Below are 21202 nucleotides of genomic sequence, written 5' to 3' on the forward strand. Positions count from 1 at the left end.
TTGTCACAAAATCGGGATTTGATGATACCCCCAATACCCATCCAAAAAGTAGTAAAACTCCTTCCCTACTAGTCTATTTAACATCTGATCAATAAAAGACAAGGGGATTTGATATTTTTGTGTTGCATCGTTAAGCTTCATGTAGTTGATCTGTCGTAATTTGATATGTCCAATTTGGCTTCCCATTACACTTAATGAGCTTATTCTCAAGCAATTTGAATGTCTTTTACTTATTTTTACTTGGTTTTAGCTTTTTGATTTAATAAGTGATTTGTTGCTTTTTATGCTACTTTTGATACCCGAATTGGTCAAATGCGCCATAGGGACCCTAACAGTCGATTGAGTGTTGTATGGCGAAAATAGCATCTAAAAGGGGTGTATCACGATATCGAAGCATGGAAGTCATGATACCCCTATCAATATTGAAATGAAGAGGATTGAGGCCACCTAAAGTGGTATCGTATATAGACCTTTTATGATACTTTTACCGAATTTTAACATTAATAGAACTTAAGCTTTAAAAAGAACAAATATTTGCCTAAGATATTTGAAGAATATGAACATGAGACTTCCAAAATCAAGAGATATATAATTAAAGCATAAACCTTATGCATAAAAATTCAAAAATTATGAAAAAAAGAAAGTCCAAAATTATATGGGTATATATTCATTTTTTGTTTACCGATTAAAATTAAGTTCCCCCATTGCAATTTTATTTGGAATATTGATATGTTCATTTGCAAATCTCTGTGTTTATACTTCATAGCTTGAGACTTTGATATCTCTCTCTATATATTGGAGTTAACATTTCATAATTCAAACAATTAGAAATGATAATTATTGTAAATATAAACGTTTATATCAATACTTTGATACATTTCATAATTCTCTTCTTCGTGATACTTATTGGAAAGATAAATTTTAGGAGACAAATTCTCATAATATTTTTAACTTTTATTTCTATATATTTTTATAATTATAAATCGAAATAAACAATAATCAAAGCTTTAAGTTTATCTCTATTTTTAAATAATTAATTGTTTTACCTAGATAATTCAAACAATGAAAAATAATCGGAAACTCTTTAAAAATAGAGAACTTGAATAACTACTATAGCCCAAAATAGCAAAATCAGCCCTTATAAATTTACCTTATAGTTTTACAAGGTTTAATCATCCAAGGAAAACAGAGGTAAATAGTTAAGCAAGTACAGAAATGGCAAAAGTTCAACAGATCACTCTTGTTTCCTTGGCGATCTGCCTTTCAACCCTCCTCGGCCTCGCCGCGGCCGCCAACCCTGAAGAGAAGTTCATCGTTGAAGGCCGAGTTTACTGCGACACTTGCCGCGTTGAATTTGAGACCAAAATCAGCCAACCAATTAAGGGTGCATTTGCAATCAAAATCTATTTTTTTTTTCTAACAATCTTTTTATGTTAATGGAAGCCTTTTGGGTTGCATTTATTTTGCAGGCGCATCAGTGAAATTAGAATGCCGGAACATTACCAACGAGAAAATCGTGTCGCACAGCCAAGACGTGGTTACCGACGAAGCCGGAGGATACAAGATCGAGGTGAAAGGTGATCACGAAGATGAGATCTGTGAAGTGAGCCTAGTGAAGAGTCCAAGAGCTGATTGCAATGAACCTACTGAAGTATGGAGGAAAGCCAGGGTGGTCTTGACAAAGGCAGATGGTGTCAGTGGGACTTATCGATTCGCCAACAATCTTGGGTACATGAAGAAGGAAGCTCTTCCTGAATGCAAAAAAGTTCTCACAGAAATGGGATATTTTGAACTTCAAGATGAAATTGGGGAGGAAGTTGAAGGTCATTCTACTGCCCCATGATCTCACTTCTTAAAACCTTTGCCTATGTAATAAAAATTAATTGCATCTATAGTAATATTAAATCTCTAAATTATCCAACTTTGATAGTTACTTGATGATATCCATTTGATCTTCTCAACAACTAATACAACAAAAATATAATACATATAAAACAACAATCTTAACCTTTATTTTTAAAATTATTTGACTTTTTAAAAGATTAATGATCAAATTTAATTAAATAAAATAATGATCAAATTAATAAAAAGTATAAAGATTGAAAATTAAATTTATGCTTTTATATTTTTATCTTATAAAAACAAAAAAAAAGTAACCTTAAAAATACAAAAATATATATTTTTCTTCTCTTATACAAAACAAACACACACAAAGAAATCTCTTATAAAGAACTAATCAAATTTTACCAATATTTTTCTACTTCAATTTTAGTAATTTCAACCTTTTAAAAATTAGATAAATTTTACCATTAGTCACTCAACTAATATAAGTTGTTATTTTGGTCATTTAACTATGAAATGTTACAATTTGGTCACCCAACTATTTGAGATTATGTGTTTTGGTCACCTAACCATTAAATGAATAACGAAAAGGATGATTTCATCTTTTTAATTGATATAATAACAAGTTTAGTACTCTTTTTTTCACACTATGTTAATTTGGTCCTAATTCTAAACAAATTAGCCCTTAATGCTTATACATTGTGTTAATTTGATCTTAATACATAAAAATTTAGAAAATAAAAATATATATAATAAATTTTAAAAGACATACTTTTTTAAAAAAATTATAAAATCCAAAAAAATAATAATAAATTATGTTACCATGTGAGTTTAATTTTGTAATGCTTTTCAATTGCAAATGTTGTCAAATGGTATGCCCAACTTTTGGAGCATCTCTCCAAGTATAAACTAATTCGTTAGCGATACTTTTTATTATACTTATACGTATAAATCACTCAAAATGATAGTTGTGGTTGGCTTACAAGTACTTGCATAAGACAACTGATTTCTTGTTACTTTCGTATAGTCAAGTAATCACTGATGTTGCAATAAACTCCAATTATTATGAACTTTCTTTGTATGGATGCTGAAACAATGGTCCCAAAATGTCTAAGCTCTATCGGACTAAAGGCCGAGTATTGGTGATGGGTCGAAGCTCATGTGGAGGTTGCCAAGGAAAGATAATGAATTGCCGGTTAATTGCGTGCACATTTTAGGTAAGGGGAGTTGAAGGATTTTCTATATAGTCTGAGAGTATGTACAATGTAGGCTTTTTAATAATGCATTAGCTTCACCTTTGTCTTCAGGAAAAATACCATCTTTTGGGTAATAAAATATAAAATTCATTTAGCAAGGTTTAGCGGATGCTAAATCCCCAACTTTGCTTGAGTTTGCAATGCTACATTTTGTAATGATCCGATTTTTGTCGATGTTAAAAAACTCGGTTTAAGGTCAAATTCTTTAAATTGAATCATTCAAAATTTAAATCGAGAGGCTAGTAAGTCGAAAGTGGGATTAATAAATAGAACATAATGGTAATTAACTAAATTAAGTTGTTTTATAATAGTAAAAAGACTAATTTGTAAAGTAACAATATTATTGAGTCTTAATTTAGGAAATATATGAGGGCTTGGTTAGTAATTATTAAGGGACCTAATGGCTAATTAACCATTAGTATCATATAATATAGTGGGGGAATGATCTAAGTTATTCCTTTCTACTAAGTTTATTAATCATAAATCATCAGTTAATTAAGCATAATTATGATTCACTAATTATAAGTATATATAGTAAATTAAGTGGGAAAGAGAAAAACAAACATCATCTTTTATTCTCTTCTCTCCAAACCGTAGCAAATTAAGTAGAAGAAGAAAGTTTTCAACTTTCATTTCGGTTCCAATTGATTGAGGTGAGAAAGGTTTCTTTTATTAGTTTTTTTTTTTTATAGAATTTTGATAATCCAAGCTTAACAATTCATGCCAATGTGTTTGATTTTATAATTATTATGTTCTAATCAACTTTATCATTAATGAATTTTGATGAAATTAAGCTAGGTAGAGATAGATTCATTATTAATGAGCTTGGATTATGTTTGGACTAAGTTAGAAAGTAGAGAGAAGTATTGAATTTTATTAGAAATTTCAATTAGGTTTATTAGTTAATTTGACTTTAAGGACTAAATTGAATAGATAGAAAGTTGTTAGAAAATTTTACTGTAGATTAAAAGTATGAGATCCTAGTGGTTAAATTCAAAGTCGAATTTTAATTCAATGATGAATATCAAAATATACGAGCATTTCGAATAATAAGGGTTTATAGAGACTAAATTGAATAAATTCATAATATGCTTAAATTGAATGTGTGGTTTTAATTTTTTTTATTTTTATTTTAATTTATTGAGTGTAACTAAAAAAAAATCTGACCATCGAGAGATAAAGGAAAGGCGAAAGTCATTGAGAACTAGCTATTTTGATTTGTACTAAAGTAATTTGTTTTTCTTTCTTGAATTCAATTAAGTAACTAATCTTATTCAATTGCCAGTGAAACATGAATACAAGTTGTATTAGATTGTATTGTATTAATTGGTAAGTGGATATGTATGCTTATGTTTATGGTATTAAAATGATTAGTTACATGGTTATTATATTGACAAGTACATGTTAATATATACATATCGATATTGCAAAGTATAAGATTCTATTAAACGATCTTAGACATAGTCAAGGTATAGTTGGTTATACCATATGATTCATATATGTATTCGGTGCATTACATTCTATGCGGTGTTAGGGGGATCAGCGCATTTATGTCTGATCAACACTTTGGTGTTTATTGTTAAATGTTAGGGGTTAAATTTATGTACCCGTACTCATGTTTGCATCTAGTTAATAGGAGTTATAAATAAATGTTTATTATGTCTTCTTGATTTTGAAAATGATATGTTATTTTGATTTGTGAATAAATATCTTTTTTATTATGATAAAAATCATTATTATGATTTTAATTATAACAAATTATTCTAGATATGATTTATTTAAATGTGATAATTATATATATTATTGTTTTGTTTTTCTTTCATGTGTAACCTTATAATATGTTAATATGTTAGTATCATTGAGTAATCAATATTCAATGTATGAATTTATTTGTTTTTGTGTGAAGATCTTATAGGTTTTAGAGTGATCATGAATCATCAACATCCAAACGATGAATACTCAGCTCATACATCTATTGACATGTTTGTACTATGCTAAATATGTGTGGCATGTACCTAAGCTATTAAGAAGTATTTTAAAATTTGATATTTTAATTTGTAATTATGTTAGTTGAATAGTTAAAATATGAACTTAGGTTGTTGGCTTTGTGCTAGTTTTGATATTTTGATATACTTTATGGTTTGCCTATAATGTTGTCAAAGTTAAACTTTGTCATCTAAACTATTAGTTAATTATATTTGTTATTATAGGTTAGAATATAAAAAATTAGTGAAATGTAATTTGATGTATTGATTGCTATGATTTGAGGTAGCTTGGAATTGTTTACAAGTGTTAAATTGATGTATTTGTATTGGTGAAATGTTTGAGTGTATTTTAGGTACAATTAGGGATCGTTTGTAAGTTTGAAAATGGTGCATTTTTTGTTATTCAACATTTAGTCTTTAAACATTAACAACATGTCTCGAGACTCTAAGAATCAATTTTGTTATTTGAGACACAAGTTTAGGCCTGTTCACAAGCATAGCCTAATAGGTTTCGAAATAATTTGACTTAAATTTTGTTATTTGAGACTCTAAGAATTGTTTACAAGGACCTCTTGTCTCGAGAAATCCAAGCATTGAAGTTAAAATAACGAAACAAGGGAGGTTCTTTTCACGATGTGCTTGTAAAAGTTGGAAAATTTATTTTTTGGGGTAGATTTTTTTATTTTTTGAATAATTTCGTTACAGGTTCTTATCATATTTGCTTTTTTTGACACAATACCTAGAACTACCTATTAGAATTTAAATAATATCCAATGTAAAATTAGAATCGTAAACCAAGATCTATCATGTCAAATCATCAAGAATAAATCAAGAATAAAAGTAAATGCGAAAGCGTACTTGGATCCATGAATTCCTTGAAGTTTTATAGAATTTTGGGGATTTGATCTTCCAAATTAGCACACAAGAAATTTAGAGAATATCTGCTCTTTCTTCCCTAATGATGGGATATTTGAAAAAATATCTTGTTGTGTAATTTGGGGACCATAACCCTAATATATGTAACCTCGGCAGATTAGCTCGAATCAAATTCTAATTAGCCCATCATTAATTAGAATTTTATTACAACTCAATTACTAGAGTATCTACACATATTTGACCCATATTTTATTTAATAATTAAAGCCCAATAAAATTCTAACCAAATTAGATCACTTTTAATTTGGGCTAACCTATCATGATAGTAAATAATAACATGTAATTACCCTTATTATATATGTAATTGATACGTCGTTGAGAGCACCAAAAATATCCTATTCCCTGTAAAATAGTAAAAATAATAGTAAAGGGGAAGTAGGGTCGAATCCTCAAGGATCGGATTGTACGAATGCTCGTTCTTGAAATCATGGACAATTTCTTGGCCAAGAAAACCTACGTTCCTAAAAAATAAAAAATAAAATTAAGAATCTGGAAAAATAAAAACAGAATTTAAAGTGATTTGAATTTGCGAAATTAAATAAATTGCAGAAATTGAAATGAGGAAAAATAAATAGAGTTAGGAAAAGAGAAAGTTTTTTATGTGGCGACATTCCAGCCTCCGGTTGTCGCATTCCGCCTTGGGTTCAATCCTTGGCTTTTAAGTAATCCTTCTCAACTCAAGTAAGCCAGTTATAGTGGAAGAGGATGCTTACGACCACCAGCTCTAAAGATTAGGCTTACGATTTTTAGGGAACCTGACTCTAGCTAGTAATCTATGCTAGATCAACGCTTCTCAATGGCGAATCCCACGCCATTTTGTCTCTTTGGCTCGCCAACCTCTGACGTAGTAAATTAACGAACCGACTGTACAATCCTTCCAAGACATACAAAGCGGCCGCCTTTGCATATGCTGAAAAGCTTACTTCTTAATGGCCATGGACAGAAGTGTCAGCCCGTAGTGCGAAGAAATGATGAATACTTGGCGAGAAGGCTAAGTACGGATTCTAGGCCTCAAGAACCCTTTTTGGGGAATATTGACAACTTTTGGCTAGATAGGTTTTAGTGGCTCATGATAATGGTGGAAAAGAAAATAAATATAAAAATGGAAAAGAGAATTTTATTGAAAGGAAATATGAAGAAACAAAAGCCTAGACTTTCAAGGGGAGAGTGTTTACAGAAAAAGATGAACACAAATAGAGTCACTTCACCCCCTATTTATAGTGCTAGGGAGATAGTCTAATTGAACTTAAATTCTAAAAAGATAAATACATTTAACTAAAGATAATTAAAGATAATTAAAATTAAATCCTAAAATTAAATCATCCTAATAATTATCTTAATATTAATTATCCTAATATAAATAAAATGAAGTCTTATAAAATAAAATCTCTTCTTTTTTGCGTTTTTAGTCCTTGTGTCTTCCATGCTTGCACTTTTGGCACAATCTTTTTCCTGTGTCGCATGTCAGCCCATTGTGTCTCCAAATTCACACTTTTTTCCCTTAATTTTGCTTTTGCCTCCAAATCAGTCCCTAATCGATAAAAAGACATAAATAGCTCAAATTAGTGGGATCATGCTCAGAATAAACACATGATTAATACATAAAAATACGTTATTCTAGAGCATTATCAGTAATGTCCATATTTTCCAACAATCTCCCACTTGGACCGCATATATATACTAATTACTCTATAATTACATGTCATAATATAACCTTATGAGCTCAAAATTTTACTATCACATCCAAAAGGTATTCCGAACAATCTCATCCATTAATTATGATAACATAGAACCAAGGTGACTTTCGTTACATATATCGTAACTAAATCCATCCCTGATCATGTATATTAACACAACTAAATGACATAGATCAAGTATGGACGTGTAGCATGAAAATTACATGCAGTATGATCTAAACATGTCTATTTCCAACTGATCCTCTTTAAACTTAAGTGAGGTCAGTACCAAAATAATAAACAGAGTGAATAAACTGAATACTTCATTTCTAATCAGAAAATAACCAAATACATAAATGTCTGAAAACAAACATAAAACAAATAAAATATAAACTCCCACTAAATCATGATATCCTCAAACAATGTAATACCAATGTGAGCAATATGCTCATGAAAGACCTTGGGTGGTAAACCTTTTGTGAGCGGATCCGTTATCATGGAGTTTGTCCCAATGTACTCTATGGATATTTGACCATTTTGTACTGTTTCTTTTTACAATTAGGAACTTTATGTCAATATACTTTGACTTAAATGAACTCCCATTGTTATTAGAATACAACACTACTGACTTATTCTCACAAAATAATTTGAGTGGTCTTTTTACATTTTCCAAAATGCGCAGCCCTGTGACAAAGTTTCGCAACCATATTCCATGGTTTGATGCCTCATAGCATGCTACAAACTCTGCTGCCATAGTGGACGAAGCTACAAGTGTCTGTTTGACACTTTTCCAATATATAGCTGCTCCAGCTAACAAATAAATATAACCTGTGTAGATTTCCTACTATCTTGGCACCCAGTGAAATCAGAATCAGAATACCTTACGACTTCCAAAAGATCTGATCTCTTATAAGTAAGCATGTAATATTTTGTTCTCTGAAGATATCTTATAACCCTTTTGGCTTCTATCCAATGGTCTATACCAGTGTTGCTTAAATATCAGCCTAACATCCTAACAATGTACACAATGTCCGGACACGTACATACTTGAGCATACATTAAACTCCCAACAGCTGATTCATGGGGAATCTTTTGCATTTCCTGAATTTTAAGGTTACTTTTAAGGCATTGAATAAGACTGAATTTGTCTCCTTTAGTGACAGGGGCGTCACCTAGCCTACAACTCTGCATGCCAAACCTTTTGAGTACTTTATCAATATAGCTCTTTTGTGATAATCCAAGAATACCTCGAGATCGATCTTAATGTATCAAAATTCCTAAAACAAAAGAGGTGTCCCCAAGATCTTTCATCTCAAAATGCTTAGATAAAAACCTCTTGGTTTCGTGCAATAATCCTATATCATTTGCTGTAAGCAAAATGTCATCAACATATAGAACTAGAAATATGTACTTACTCCCATTGAATTTGTGATACACACAATCATCAACAATATTCATCTTAAAACTGAATGAAACAATTATTTGATTAACTGGTTATACCATTAACGAGAAGCTTGTTTGAGTCCATAGATGGATTTTGTCAATTTGCAAACCATATTCTTTGAGTCTTTTGACTCAAAATTTTTTAGTTGCAACATATAAATTGTTTCTTCAATGTCGCCATTAAGAAACACAGTCTTAACATCCATCTGATGTAACTCAAGATCAAAATGAGCAACAAGCGCCATGATTATCCTGAAAGAGTCTTTCGATGAAACTAGAGAGAAAGTCTCTGTAAAATTAGTACCTTATTTCTGAGTATATCCCTTAGCTGCAAGACGTACCTTATACCTCTCCACATTACCATTTGCATCACTCTTAGTTTTAAATATCTATTTACAACTAATTGGTTTTGTACCTTCAAGTAATAGGACAAGTTCTCAAACTTTATTATCTTGCATAGATTTATACTTATCTTTCATGGAATCAATCCACTTTTTAGAATTAGAGCTTTTCATGGCCTGATGAAAGTTGATTGGATCATCTTCCATCATTCTATTATCATTCTCATGTTCTTGGAGAAATACAATATAATCATCTGGAATAGCATTTCTCCTTTCTCTTGTGAACCTACTTAATGTCACTTGTTCTTGAGGTTGTTGAGTTTGTTCTTCTGGAACAATTACCTCATTTTGAATGGGGAGTTGTTCAACATTGTCTTGTAGAGGTTCTAGATTTACTTCTTGATCAATGATAAGTGTAAGAACCTAAACATCGTCAAAAGTGATAGTATGAACTGAGCTAGAATCAATTCCTCCTCAAAAGCAATGTTTCTAACCTTATTTCTCCCCCCAAACTCAACATCTTCAAAAAATGTTACAGTTCCCGTCTCAAAAATATTTCTTATTATGGGATCATAAAATTTATATCCCCTAGATCTCTCAGAATAACTAATAAAGTAGTTGCTTACTGTTTTGGAGTCCAATTTCTTTTCATGTGGCCTATAAGGCCTTGCCTCAACTGGACATCCCCAAATGTGAAAGTGCTTTAGACTAGGCTTTTGATCTGTCCAAAGCTCAGAAGGTGTTTTTGCAACTACTTTATTGGGTACTCTATTCAGAATGTAAGTTGTTGCCTTTAATGTTTCTCCCCAGAGGGATCTAGGTAAGGTAGAATGAGCAATCATGCTCCTTACCATATCCTTAAGAGTTTTGTTTCGTCTTTCGGCTACACCATTCATACTAGGTGATCTTGGCATGGTGTAATGTGGGACAATACCGTATTCCTCTAGGAATTTTGCAAATGGTCATGGACATTGTTCACCTGAGCCATCATATCTACCGTAGTACTCACCACCATGATCAGATCTAATGTTTTTAATCTTTGTGTTGAGTTGATTCTCAACTTCAGCTTTATAAGCTTTGAACACGTCCAAAGACTGAGATTTCTCATGAATGAGATATAGCTACCCATAACATAAGTAATCGTCTATGAATGTTATGAAATATTGTTGACCATTCCAGGATGCCATAGGGAATGACCCACCAGTATCTGTATGAATTAATTCTAAGACGTCTAAAGATCTGTTGGCACCCAATCTCGTCGTTTTGATCTATTTTCCCTTAATACAATCGACACAGACATCCAAGTTTGTGAAGTCAATGGACTCTAAAATACCATCAGACACAAGGCGTTCAACTCTAATTGTTGAGATATGACCCAAGCGCCTATGCCATAATGATGCTGAATTTTCCTTATTCAATTTGCGTTTAATACCACGTGATTCCACATGCAATGTTTCATTATAGGATGCAAATGTTTCTAGCAAATAAAGGTTGTCATAAGTATTTAAATAACCAATTCCAATAACATTTGAATTTAAAGACAAATTAAATTGATTGTTTCCGAATGAACAATAATATCCAAATTTGTCCAACGAAGAAACAGAAACTAAATTTTGTCTAAATGACGGTACAACAAAAGTGTCTTTTAAATCCAAATAAAAACCAGTTCCTAATAACAACCTAAAATGCCCAATCGCTTCCACTTCTACTGATTTTCCATCTCCCACAAAGATGTGTCTTTCACCATCACTTGGCTTTCGGTAACTCAGGCAACCCTGCATAGAAACACTTATGTGAGTAGTAGCACCAGAATCTATCCACCAAGTGTTTCTAGGTACTAAAGCTAAATTAATCTCAGAACAGATGAAATTAATAATTATACCATTCTTTACACGCCAAGCATGATATTTGGTACAATCTTTCTTTATGTGTCCATACTTGTTACAAAAAAAAATAACTCTCTGTAGCTTGCTGTTATTTCTTTTGAGCTGGACCCTTAACAGTTTCATTCTGATATTTTCTTTTCTTTCCCCTATCTTTAGGGGCATTAGCCAAATGAGCACTTTCAGATTTATCACGCTTCAATCTTTTTTCCTTTTGCACACAATGAGAAATGAGTTCATTTAGGGTCCATTTCTCCTTTTGACAGTTATAGCTAATTTTAAATTGACTAAGCTATGCAAGAAGCGATACCAAAACCATAAGAACAAGCAATTCCTCAGAAAGCTTGATCTTAAGTGCCTTAAGTCTTGAAGCAGTATGGAACATCTCCATAATGTATTCCCTTACGTTTCCTTGACCCTTATACTTCATAGACATCAAAGAAGTCAGAAGTGATGTCATCTCAACCTTATCATTTTTAGCAAACATTTCTCAATTTCATTAAGAAAACCCTTGGCCTGAGTAATCTCTTCAGATTCTGTGCCCCTAAAGGCTTCTGGAATGCTATGTTTTATAATCATTAGATTCATGCGATTTGAACGATCCCACCTCTCAAAATCCCTCTTAACATCAGGGGTGCTTTCTGCAGTGAAAGGTTGTAATGACTTGAAATTTTCAAGTATCGAAAATTGAGTTTCTGGTTTACTATTTCATAACATTGGGTTCGTGAATATTTATTAGAAATATTTACGAATATTAGTTGAGAGATTAATTAGATTTTAGCTAGGCGAATTTGCTTGAATTAAGGTTAATTTAGTGAAAGAACTAGATTGAATATAGTGTAAAAGCTTAATTATAGACTAAAGAAAAGTGAAGGGACTAAATTAGTGAATAAACCAAAAGGGGACAAATGTGTGGTATAAATTAATACATTTGTAATAATTGTATTTATACAAATGTAAATTATATATGTATTTACTTAAATTTTAAGTATAAGATATATAATATATATAATATATTATTATAATAATTTAATAATATAATAAAGCATAAAATAAAGAAATAAAGAAAAGAAAGAACAGAGAATGAAGACGAAATAGAAAGGAAAGAAAAAGGGAAAGAAAAAGAAAGGAAAAATAGGGTTTTGAGGTTTGAAGCTTAATTGGTAAGTCAATTTAGTCTCTTTTTCTTGTAATTTTGATGTTTTTGGAATCTTAGAATAAAGCCCTACTTGAATTATGTTGAAATTTAGAAATTTAATGAATTTTTAGATGTTAACTAGATTGAACAAATAGATGAATTATGAGATAAAATGATAGAAATTCAAGTTAGAAGTGGGAGAAGGATTGATATGTAAAAATAGATATAAGTTTTGTTATAGTAGGGACTAAATTGACTAAATTGTAGAATTAGTGTTTTATGAAGGAAATTAAATGTTAAAACTTGTTAAAATTGGGTTAAAATGAAAATATGAGATTGGTTTTGAAGAAAAAAAATTAGCTATGGCTTAAGGACTAAATTCAAATTTTTGTAAAAGTTACATGGAAAATATAAGAGTGTGTTATTAAATGATATGTAGTGATGATTTTAAATGTTAATTTTTCCATAGATAATGTAGCACCAGAAAGTCATTAAAGAAGGGAAAAGAGAAAGTAAGCATAGATAACGAATAAACTCAAGAACCATAGTTTGTATTTCTATAACCAAACTTAATAGTTATTTTGATACATATTATTGATATTATGTATGGCTATTGATAAGGTAAGTATTGATATTATGGTATTGTGTTGACTTATGAATATTTGAATTGAAATGTATATTGATTGTTGATGATGAATTGAAAGTGAAATGAAAACCCTATTAACAGCGTCGGGCTAGTCAGATATAGTTGGCATGCCATAAGATTGGAAGTGTTCAGGGATATTCCGACTCTGTGCCGATGAGGCACTATAAATGTCGTCTTACTGTTACTGTTCCGGATTTGTTCCGATGATGTACTCTGTGTACCGCTACCGCTACTTTTACTGTTACTGTTATGGTGTATTCCGGCTCCGACTGATGAAACACTGTATACTATCCCGGTGTGTGGGTTAGATCCATTTATCCGTCTAGGTCCGAGTTATGTTAATAGGGGTAAATTACTGCACTGAAGACTGAACAATATTGACTGAATTGAATATCTTACTGGTTTCGATTCTAATGATAAATGTTATTTTTGAAATGAAGACAATTAATTGAATGTTCATGATGTGTTTATTTATTGGATTTTATGGTTTAAGTATAAATGCATAAATTAAGTATTGGTTTATAGAAATACTACTGAGTGTATACTTAGCATACGGTTTGTTTCCGTACGCAGGTTAGGTACAAAGTAAATAACGTCTCAGCATCCAAGCCAACTCCCGAACTCAAATACTTGGTGATATATCTTATCTTGAGGAATGGCATGTGCCTAGGTTGTTTTTTTTTATGTTATTTTGTTTATAAGTGATGTTAGTGAAGAATGTTAAAAGCTAGTTGATAAATGTAAAGTGTATGTTATAATGTAGTCCATTTTGAATTGATTTGAATGGTACCTAAGTACAAATTTTGAAGTTGCTTTGTTTAATGGTTATTGAATACATGTGTTAGATTGTTGTACTGATGGTTTTAATGAGTATTAGATTTGTTTTATCATGTTCTGGATTGGTTGAAGGATTGGATCTTAAATTGCTTGTTATTTAAGGTTTGCAGGGTTGGTAAATTTGAACTATAAGGTTCATTTTGAGTCCACACGACTTGTCACACAGGCGTGTGATCAAACCGTGTGAGACACACGGCTTGCACATGGGCATATTGATAGACCGTGTGTCCCATGCATCATTAAATGTGAAGTCAGGATGGTGCACGGGCAAAAGACACGGCCGTGTGTCTTGGTCGTGTGAAGGACACAGGCTTCAAGCATGGTCGTGTGTCAAATTCATGTGAAAATGGCTTAAAAAGGGTGAAAATTTAGTTTACCACACATCCTAGCCACATGTTACCACACATCCTAGCCACATGGGTGTGTGCCTAGGCCATGTGCCCCTTTGATGTTTAAGAAATTGCAAGTTAGAATTGCCCACGGGCTGGCCACACGGCCATGGGAGCCACATGGGCTGGCGACACGGGCGTGTGCCCCTCACTTTAAGAAAAAAATTTCAAAGTTTTCCAAAGTTACCGGTTTAGTTCCAAATCATTTCTAAAGCATGTAATGGGCCCCGTAGGCCTATATTAGGGACTTTATGGTGAAATTTCAAAAGATTTGATTTGAAATGCAAATTTATGACTCAGTTTTGTATAAATGCTAGTGTATAAGTTCGATAATGCCTCGTAACCCTATTCCTGTGACGAATACGGGTTAGGGGTGTTACAAAGGTGTAGTTTGTTCTTCCCTTAGTGCAAGGTCTATGTCCATACAGTCAAGCACTATAAGTAAGTGCCTTTTCCATTCCTTAAAATTGGTCCCATTAAGCATGGGTATAGAATTTATATTAGCAGATATTGTGGCAGTAGAAGATGAATTAGCTGAATATAAAACAAAAATAAGCTTAAATTAATATTCATAAGTAAACAATAAATTTAAGATAATGGCTAATCCCATCTCAAGATACCAAACACAACATTAATATCAAGTCTTTGGACAATAATATTAACAGTAAGCGGTACTCTTGTTGTAGCAATCAAATATTGACAATAAATTATGTCAAACAATGAATTAATCTTTGGACTAACTTATTGCTCACATAGAATACTTATAATTATCACACATTTATCACCACAATGTCATTGAAATTCTGTCAAATATTAACTTACCTTTGGGTCAATTAATAAACGCATGAATCACAAAAACATATAATCATCTTGATATTTCAAATAAACTAATCTACACAAAAGAGGTCACTTTGGCGACATTTTGTTTCAACTAATCTATTTAAAATATTAGACATCCTTAATTAAAAGCCAAAATCCGAATTTATTTGTTTCAAAACATTTACCTTAATTTCATCTTTCAATCAAATTAAAAGATAATTATATATATTTATATAAATTTCCAAAACAACATGCATTAAACCAATTAAAGCATGCATATATTATATATTTATATATAAACGAAACACACACACATATATATATATATATATATATGAATCAATTTCTATACTCTAAATTTTTTATAGATAAAAAATTCAAACAAAACCCTAAAATTTTTAATATGGATTCATGCTAATCAAGATCTAAAAAAATACTTTACTATAAATCTTCAAAGATCAATATATATATCCGAACTATGAAACCCATGGAATTCATAATCAATCATTCAAATGAAGAACCTTAATCAATTCCCAATGATTCGATATGACGAGACTCTGATATCACTTATTAGAATTTTAGATAATATCTAATATAAAATTAGAACCGTAAACTAGGATCTATCATGTCAAACCATCAAGAATAAATCAAGAACAAAACTAAATGCAGAAGCGCACCTGGATCCATGAATTCCTTGAAGTTTTACGGAATTTTGGGGATTTGATCTTCCAAATTAGCACATAAGAAATTTAGAGAATATCTGCTCTTTCTTTCCTAATGATGGGATATTAGAAACGATATCTTGTTGTGTAATTTGGGGACCATAACCCTAATATATGTAACCTTGGCAGATTAGTTCTAATCAAATTCTAATTAGCCCATCATTAATTAGAATTTTATTAAAACTCAATTACTAAAGTATCTACACATATTTGACCCATATTTTATTTAATAATTAAAGCCCAATAAAATTCTAATCAAATTAGATCACTTTTAATTTGGGCTAACCTATCATGATAGTAAATAATAACATGTAATTACCCTTATTATATATGTGATGTCCATATTTTCCAACACTACCCATAGCCTTTTCCCAACCCATAAATGGAAGGATAATACACTTAAGCGTAATCAAACTCACGTCCTCCTACATTGTCAACACTGCTCTTGCCAGTTGAGCTAAGACTCAATCGACATGTGTGATGATGCTTTTAATTTTAATTTTCAGTGTTTGCATGATTATGAATGTAGTGCAAAAGTCATATGACGATTCAGTTCATCTCAATGCTCTTAACTAACATTTTTTATTGGCTAACTAACATTTTTTATTGAATGAATTATATGTGTCAAAAGGGAAGAGGTAAGCATAAATCGAAAGAATTGATATCTTAATTTAGTAATAAAAGGCCACTGAAGCTGATTGGAACCACCACTAAGTACATTTTAGATGGTGTTACCAATCTTCCTATAGCTCTAAATTAATGTTGTTAGATTTTAAATTAATTGCATTTCATATACTTTCTTTTATTTTAGAAACAGTTTTAATAAATTATCATATTTTCTTAATGGTGACTTTTTTAATGTTGTACATGTAAAAAAATTATAAATTGTCCACACAGTAATTGGCTTTAATGTAGATTTATATAAAACTATGGAAAGGATTAACTTTAGTATGAAATTTTTTTATTATTTTTGGATAATTTTTTGAATAATATTAATTTTAGATAATTTGTTTTGTTTTGTTACTTTACATTGTTGAAACAATTAAAAAGGGGGAATGATGAGGCCGAGTCATCCACTCCCTCAACAAATCAAACCCTCAGAAATAGCAACCATATCCTAAAATAACCTCAACTCTCCCTATAAATATACCATTTTCGCAAGTTTTCATACTCAGGAAAGAGCAATAAACATTAAAGTGACAATCAAAGATATGGCAAATATTTTTATAATCGCCCTTCTCTGCTTCACCATTAGTGTTTCCTCCTCACTCAACTACTCCTATGGGGCTGCTGAAGAAAATATGCATTATATGGTTGTAGGACATGTTTATTGCGACACTTGCCGTGTTGAATTCGAGACTAAACTTAGCGAACCCATTAGTGGTATATAATCAAATTCTTGCTTCTTCTTCTTTTTTTTTCTTTTTTTTTTATTTCAAATATATGAAAAAGAATAAAAAATAAGTTGTGTAAAAGTTGGGTTGACAAATGTGTTGATATATGTTTGGTATTGCAGGAGCAGTAGTGAAATTGGAATGTAGGAACCGTACCAACGAAGCGATTACATTCCAGAGCCCAGAAATAGTGGCTGACAGTCACGGAGACTACCACATCATAGTGGAAGGCGATTATGAGGAATCAGACTGCGACGTTGCTTTGGTGAGGAGTCCAAGGGCTGATTGCAGTGATCCCACCGAAGCGTGGAGAAAATCCAGGGTGGTTCTCACCACATTTGATGGTCTCAGCAATAAACTGCGTTTTGCCAACAATCTTGGGTTTAAGAAGGACATAGCTCTTCCTCAGTGCACTCGAATTCTTAAAGAGATGGGCTATTATGAGCTTAGTCAAGAAGATGGAGACTTTGAGCTTAGTCAAGAAGATGGAGACTTTACCCATTCGTCAGAACTATAATATGTATTTTCACTTCAACTTTCTTTAAAAGCTCGGCATTAGCCCATAATAAAAATTGAGTCATTATTATTATAGTATATGTCAATAATTTTTCTTTTCTGGGAACTGAGCCAAGCGTTCAATAAAACAAAAAAGAAAAAATAAATAAAATTAAAGCAGCAGTCGAGGAGATCATGGCTTTACCCCTGGTTGGGTTTTGTTCCTTGCATGATTTCCTGATAGCTTTCAGTCGTTGTAGGAATAGTTTCTCATTCATATTACAAAGGTCAATACTACTCCCCCAGCTGATGCACTGGATCAAGACGTCGTTCTCTAATAAGATGTAGTTTAGGTAGGTAGAGTCTTATCAGTTGTTCCAAAGAATGTGCTGCATCAACCTTCAGTGTTTGAGATGTTAAGTCCCATGCACCGTATGATGAAACACTAAGGAACGATGATAAACTATAAAAATTAAGCTCAAAATCATCAATTTCACTAGAATGGAAACTTGCTAAATATCAATTGATTGAATAAATTGATACATGTACTAGCTAATTCAACTCTCATGATAAAAAATCTACAATTTTTTTTAAAGAAATTGCTTGATTACCTTAATAAATTGATAGCTGAAAGTTTGGTTGAAAGGTTTGATATTTTCTTTCTTTTCTTCAATGGTTTGTGCGGCTCGGGAGGAAGATGATAATGCTTTCATCTTCCATCCAACTTAATACATATAATATAATTAGTAACTTAATTAGTTTAAGTAAGTATGCTTAATTAATAATAAAGGCATATTTATGTTTAATTTAATTGTAAATCTTGTTAAGCGGAAATAATCATCATATTCCACTATCATAAAATGGTTAATAATAATTTTGGTCTTTTGATAATTGTTAATTAGATCCTCAAATATTTTCTAAATTAAAATTTAATAGTGATTGATTTTTATAATTTAATCCACGAGATTTAATTAACTATTTTTAGATTATATTACTTAATCAATCTTTAATATATTTTCATACTAACTCCATAAATATCCCCATTTTACTTTTACGGACCCAATTTACGGAAATAAAGTTTCAAAACCACATTTTTTGATACCATTTAAAATTGGATCGTTACAGACGAACTCTGTGTTTGTAAGAAATTTGGGGGTTTAGGGTTTCGTAATCTCCATGTTTTAATTTGGTCATGCTTGGTAAACATGCTGCAAGATTTATTACTCAGCCGGAGAGACACATACTAATCGTATTTTCCAAGCTAAATATTTTTTACAATATGGTTTTTTGGATGGGGATATTGGTAATAGTCCCTATTTTGTTTTGAGAAGTGTTTATTGTTGCGAAGCATCTTATTTCAAAAGGCTTTCGATGGAGGTTAGGGGATGGTGAAATCATTCGGATTTCAAGATTCGTGGCATGCGGGTGACCATAACTTCTTTGACAAATCGGCTCCATTACCGGGTATGGATTATTTGAAGGTTCGAAATTTGTTGAGTGATGATGGTAAAGCTCGGGAAATTCTTTAGTTGATGGACTTCTTTCGCCTCATGACTCTAAGAGAGTGTATAGAGCTCTTATTGGGCTAGTTAATAGACCGGATAGTTTAATTTAGCAGTGGTCTCCAGATGGATGTTTTTTTTAGACCAATTCCAGATGGATGTTATTCGATGAAATCGGGGTATCATTTGGCTACTGATCTTTATACTAATTTAAGTCATTTTCGAGAGGATAGTCCTTGGTTGTGGCTTTGGAGTGGCCATGTTCTGCCCAAGGTCAAGGAGTTTGCTTGGAGATGCATGAAGAATTATGTTCCAACTAAGGTGAGGCTTATTGATAAACATATTAATGTCAGTGATGCTAGTCCTCATTGTGGGGGTGTTAAGTCACTGGACCATACCCTTTTATTGTGTCCCATAGTCCAGGCGGTTTGGCAACAAACGAATGGCTTGCATATGGGAGCATCTCTGCACACGGATGGATCTAGGTAGGGCGCAGAGTGCGGTCCTCCCCCTTCAAATTTTCAAAATTTTTAATTTTATTTATAAATTATCATGTATTTTAAATTTAGTATCTACATTGTATAACATTTTTCTACTTTGACCAAATTGTATTTGATATAATTCGTCCCTTAATTCATAAGATTATACTTTATATTAACAAAATATTTTTCAGTTTTTAATTATATAACTTTAATAATAATCAAACATTAATATATGATGGACCTTATTAGAGGCTCAATATGAACTTTAAAGTCAAATTCTAGAATTAATTAATTTGGCTCATGCCAATACATATTAGTTATTCTTTTTTTTTTGAAACGTAAATTCATTAATTCATTTAATGAATAGAACCATACAATTCAAAGAAAAAATAATAGCAAACACTCGTCATGCATAAATGGTGAATGACAAGCTCCATCAACATGACAAAGGTTTTAGCCTCAGCAGCAATAAAAAATTATGACACGTTGATAATTGACTTTGTTACAACTCAAGCACAACATATCTGGAGTGATTGCAAGCACTTAATATGATAAGGAAATTAACCTCGGATGGTCCAAAGTAGCGAGCAAAAATCGACAAAAGAATCGAGCATTCACCAAACTAGAGAGGATGACAACAAAATCATCTCTAAATCACTTGTAAAACTAAGATTACATGCATAAGTAAGACTAAAAAATGTGCTACAAAAGAAGAAAAAACTTTTAAAACTGAAGACTTATTAAACAATGGAAAAACAAACAAAAAAATATAAATCTTAAGACAACACGGGTCCAAATTGACCCGTGAAATTTTTTATTATTATGAAATACTCCCAAAACAGAAACAAATTAAGAAGTTGACAAAGAGCCACCCACTTTCCAAGAAAAACTACGGATGGCCGGTGGGATTTCAGCAAAGGACAGGCACTATTGTTTGCCCATCACAACTTGTGAAGACAATAAAGATACCCACAAAATAGATGTACAAACTGGAAAGAGGGAAGATGTGTATAGTGATTGAGAAGAAGAAAGAAAGAAAGAAAGAAATGGTTGATGGGAGAGGAAAAAGAGGCGATAGCCAGCCCGGAGGCTGACATTGCTGCTGAGCAAAATAAAATATAAGTACATATAAGTTATTTCTTTTTGCATACTAGAAAGAAATATTTAATTTTATAAAGTGTGAATTTTTTCTTTTAATTTTTTTAGTTAAATTATTCATGCTTTTTAAAAAAAATATTAAATTGATTTGTTTAATAAAAAAAAAAAAGTATTCGAGATGAAAAAAAATCATTCGGATTTAGAAGTTTTACCCCTCTTAGATAATCCTGGATCCGTCCCTGTCAGTGAAACAGATCATCTCTTCTTTGATTAGTTTGAATGATACGTCTATTGCTCGTCATCTTTCTATTTTTTGATG

The 21202-nt window shown here is 31.6% G+C and overlaps 2 protein-coding genes across 2 annotated transcripts; both read left to right on the forward strand.

Moving 5' to 3' along the window:
- Positions 1-1136: 1136 nt before the first annotated feature.
- On the forward strand, positions 1137-1921 carry LOC108452568 (anther-specific protein LAT52-like). Its single transcript, XM_017750364.2, has 2 exons — positions 1137-1384; positions 1470-1921. Exons 1-2 carry the CDS (start codon positions 1216-1218, stop codon positions 1841-1843), a joined length of 543 nt encoding a protein of 180 aa, XP_017605853.1. The 5' UTR covers positions 1137-1215; the 3' UTR covers positions 1844-1921.
- A 15158-nt stretch (positions 1922-17079) lies between these two features.
- Positions 17080-17900, forward strand: LOC108451049 (anther-specific protein LAT52-like). Its single transcript, XM_017748786.2, has 2 exons — positions 17080-17295; positions 17429-17900. Exons 1-2 carry the CDS (start codon positions 17124-17126, stop codon positions 17821-17823), a joined length of 567 nt encoding a protein of 188 aa, XP_017604275.1. The 5' UTR covers positions 17080-17123; the 3' UTR covers positions 17824-17900.
- Positions 17901-21202: the final 3302 nt, after the last annotated feature.

Source organism: Gossypium arboreum, chromosome 5, assembly GCF_025698485.1.
Source record: "Gossypium arboreum isolate Shixiya-1 chromosome 5, ASM2569848v2, whole genome shotgun sequence".
NCBI classification, from domain to species: domain Eukaryota; kingdom Viridiplantae; phylum Streptophyta; class Magnoliopsida; order Malvales; family Malvaceae; genus Gossypium; species Gossypium arboreum.

Bases quoted from the DNA above. Each gene is read 5' to 3' on its own strand.
- LOC108452568 (XM_017750364.2), top strand. From the start codon at position 1,216: ATGGCAAAAGTTCAACAGATCACTCTTGTTTCCTTGGCGATCTGCCTT. The intron at 1,385-1,469 runs GTGCATTTGCAA...TTTATTTTGCAG, and splicing joins AATCAGCCAACCAATTAAGG to GCGCATCAGTGAAATTAGAA.
- LOC108451049 (XM_017748786.2), top strand. From the start codon at position 17,124: ATGGCAAATATTTTTATAATCGCCCTTCTCTGCTTCACCATTAGTGTT. The intron at 17,296-17,428 runs GTATATAATCAA...TTGGTATTGCAG, and splicing joins ACTTAGCGAACCCATTAGTG to GAGCAGTAGTGAAATTGGAA.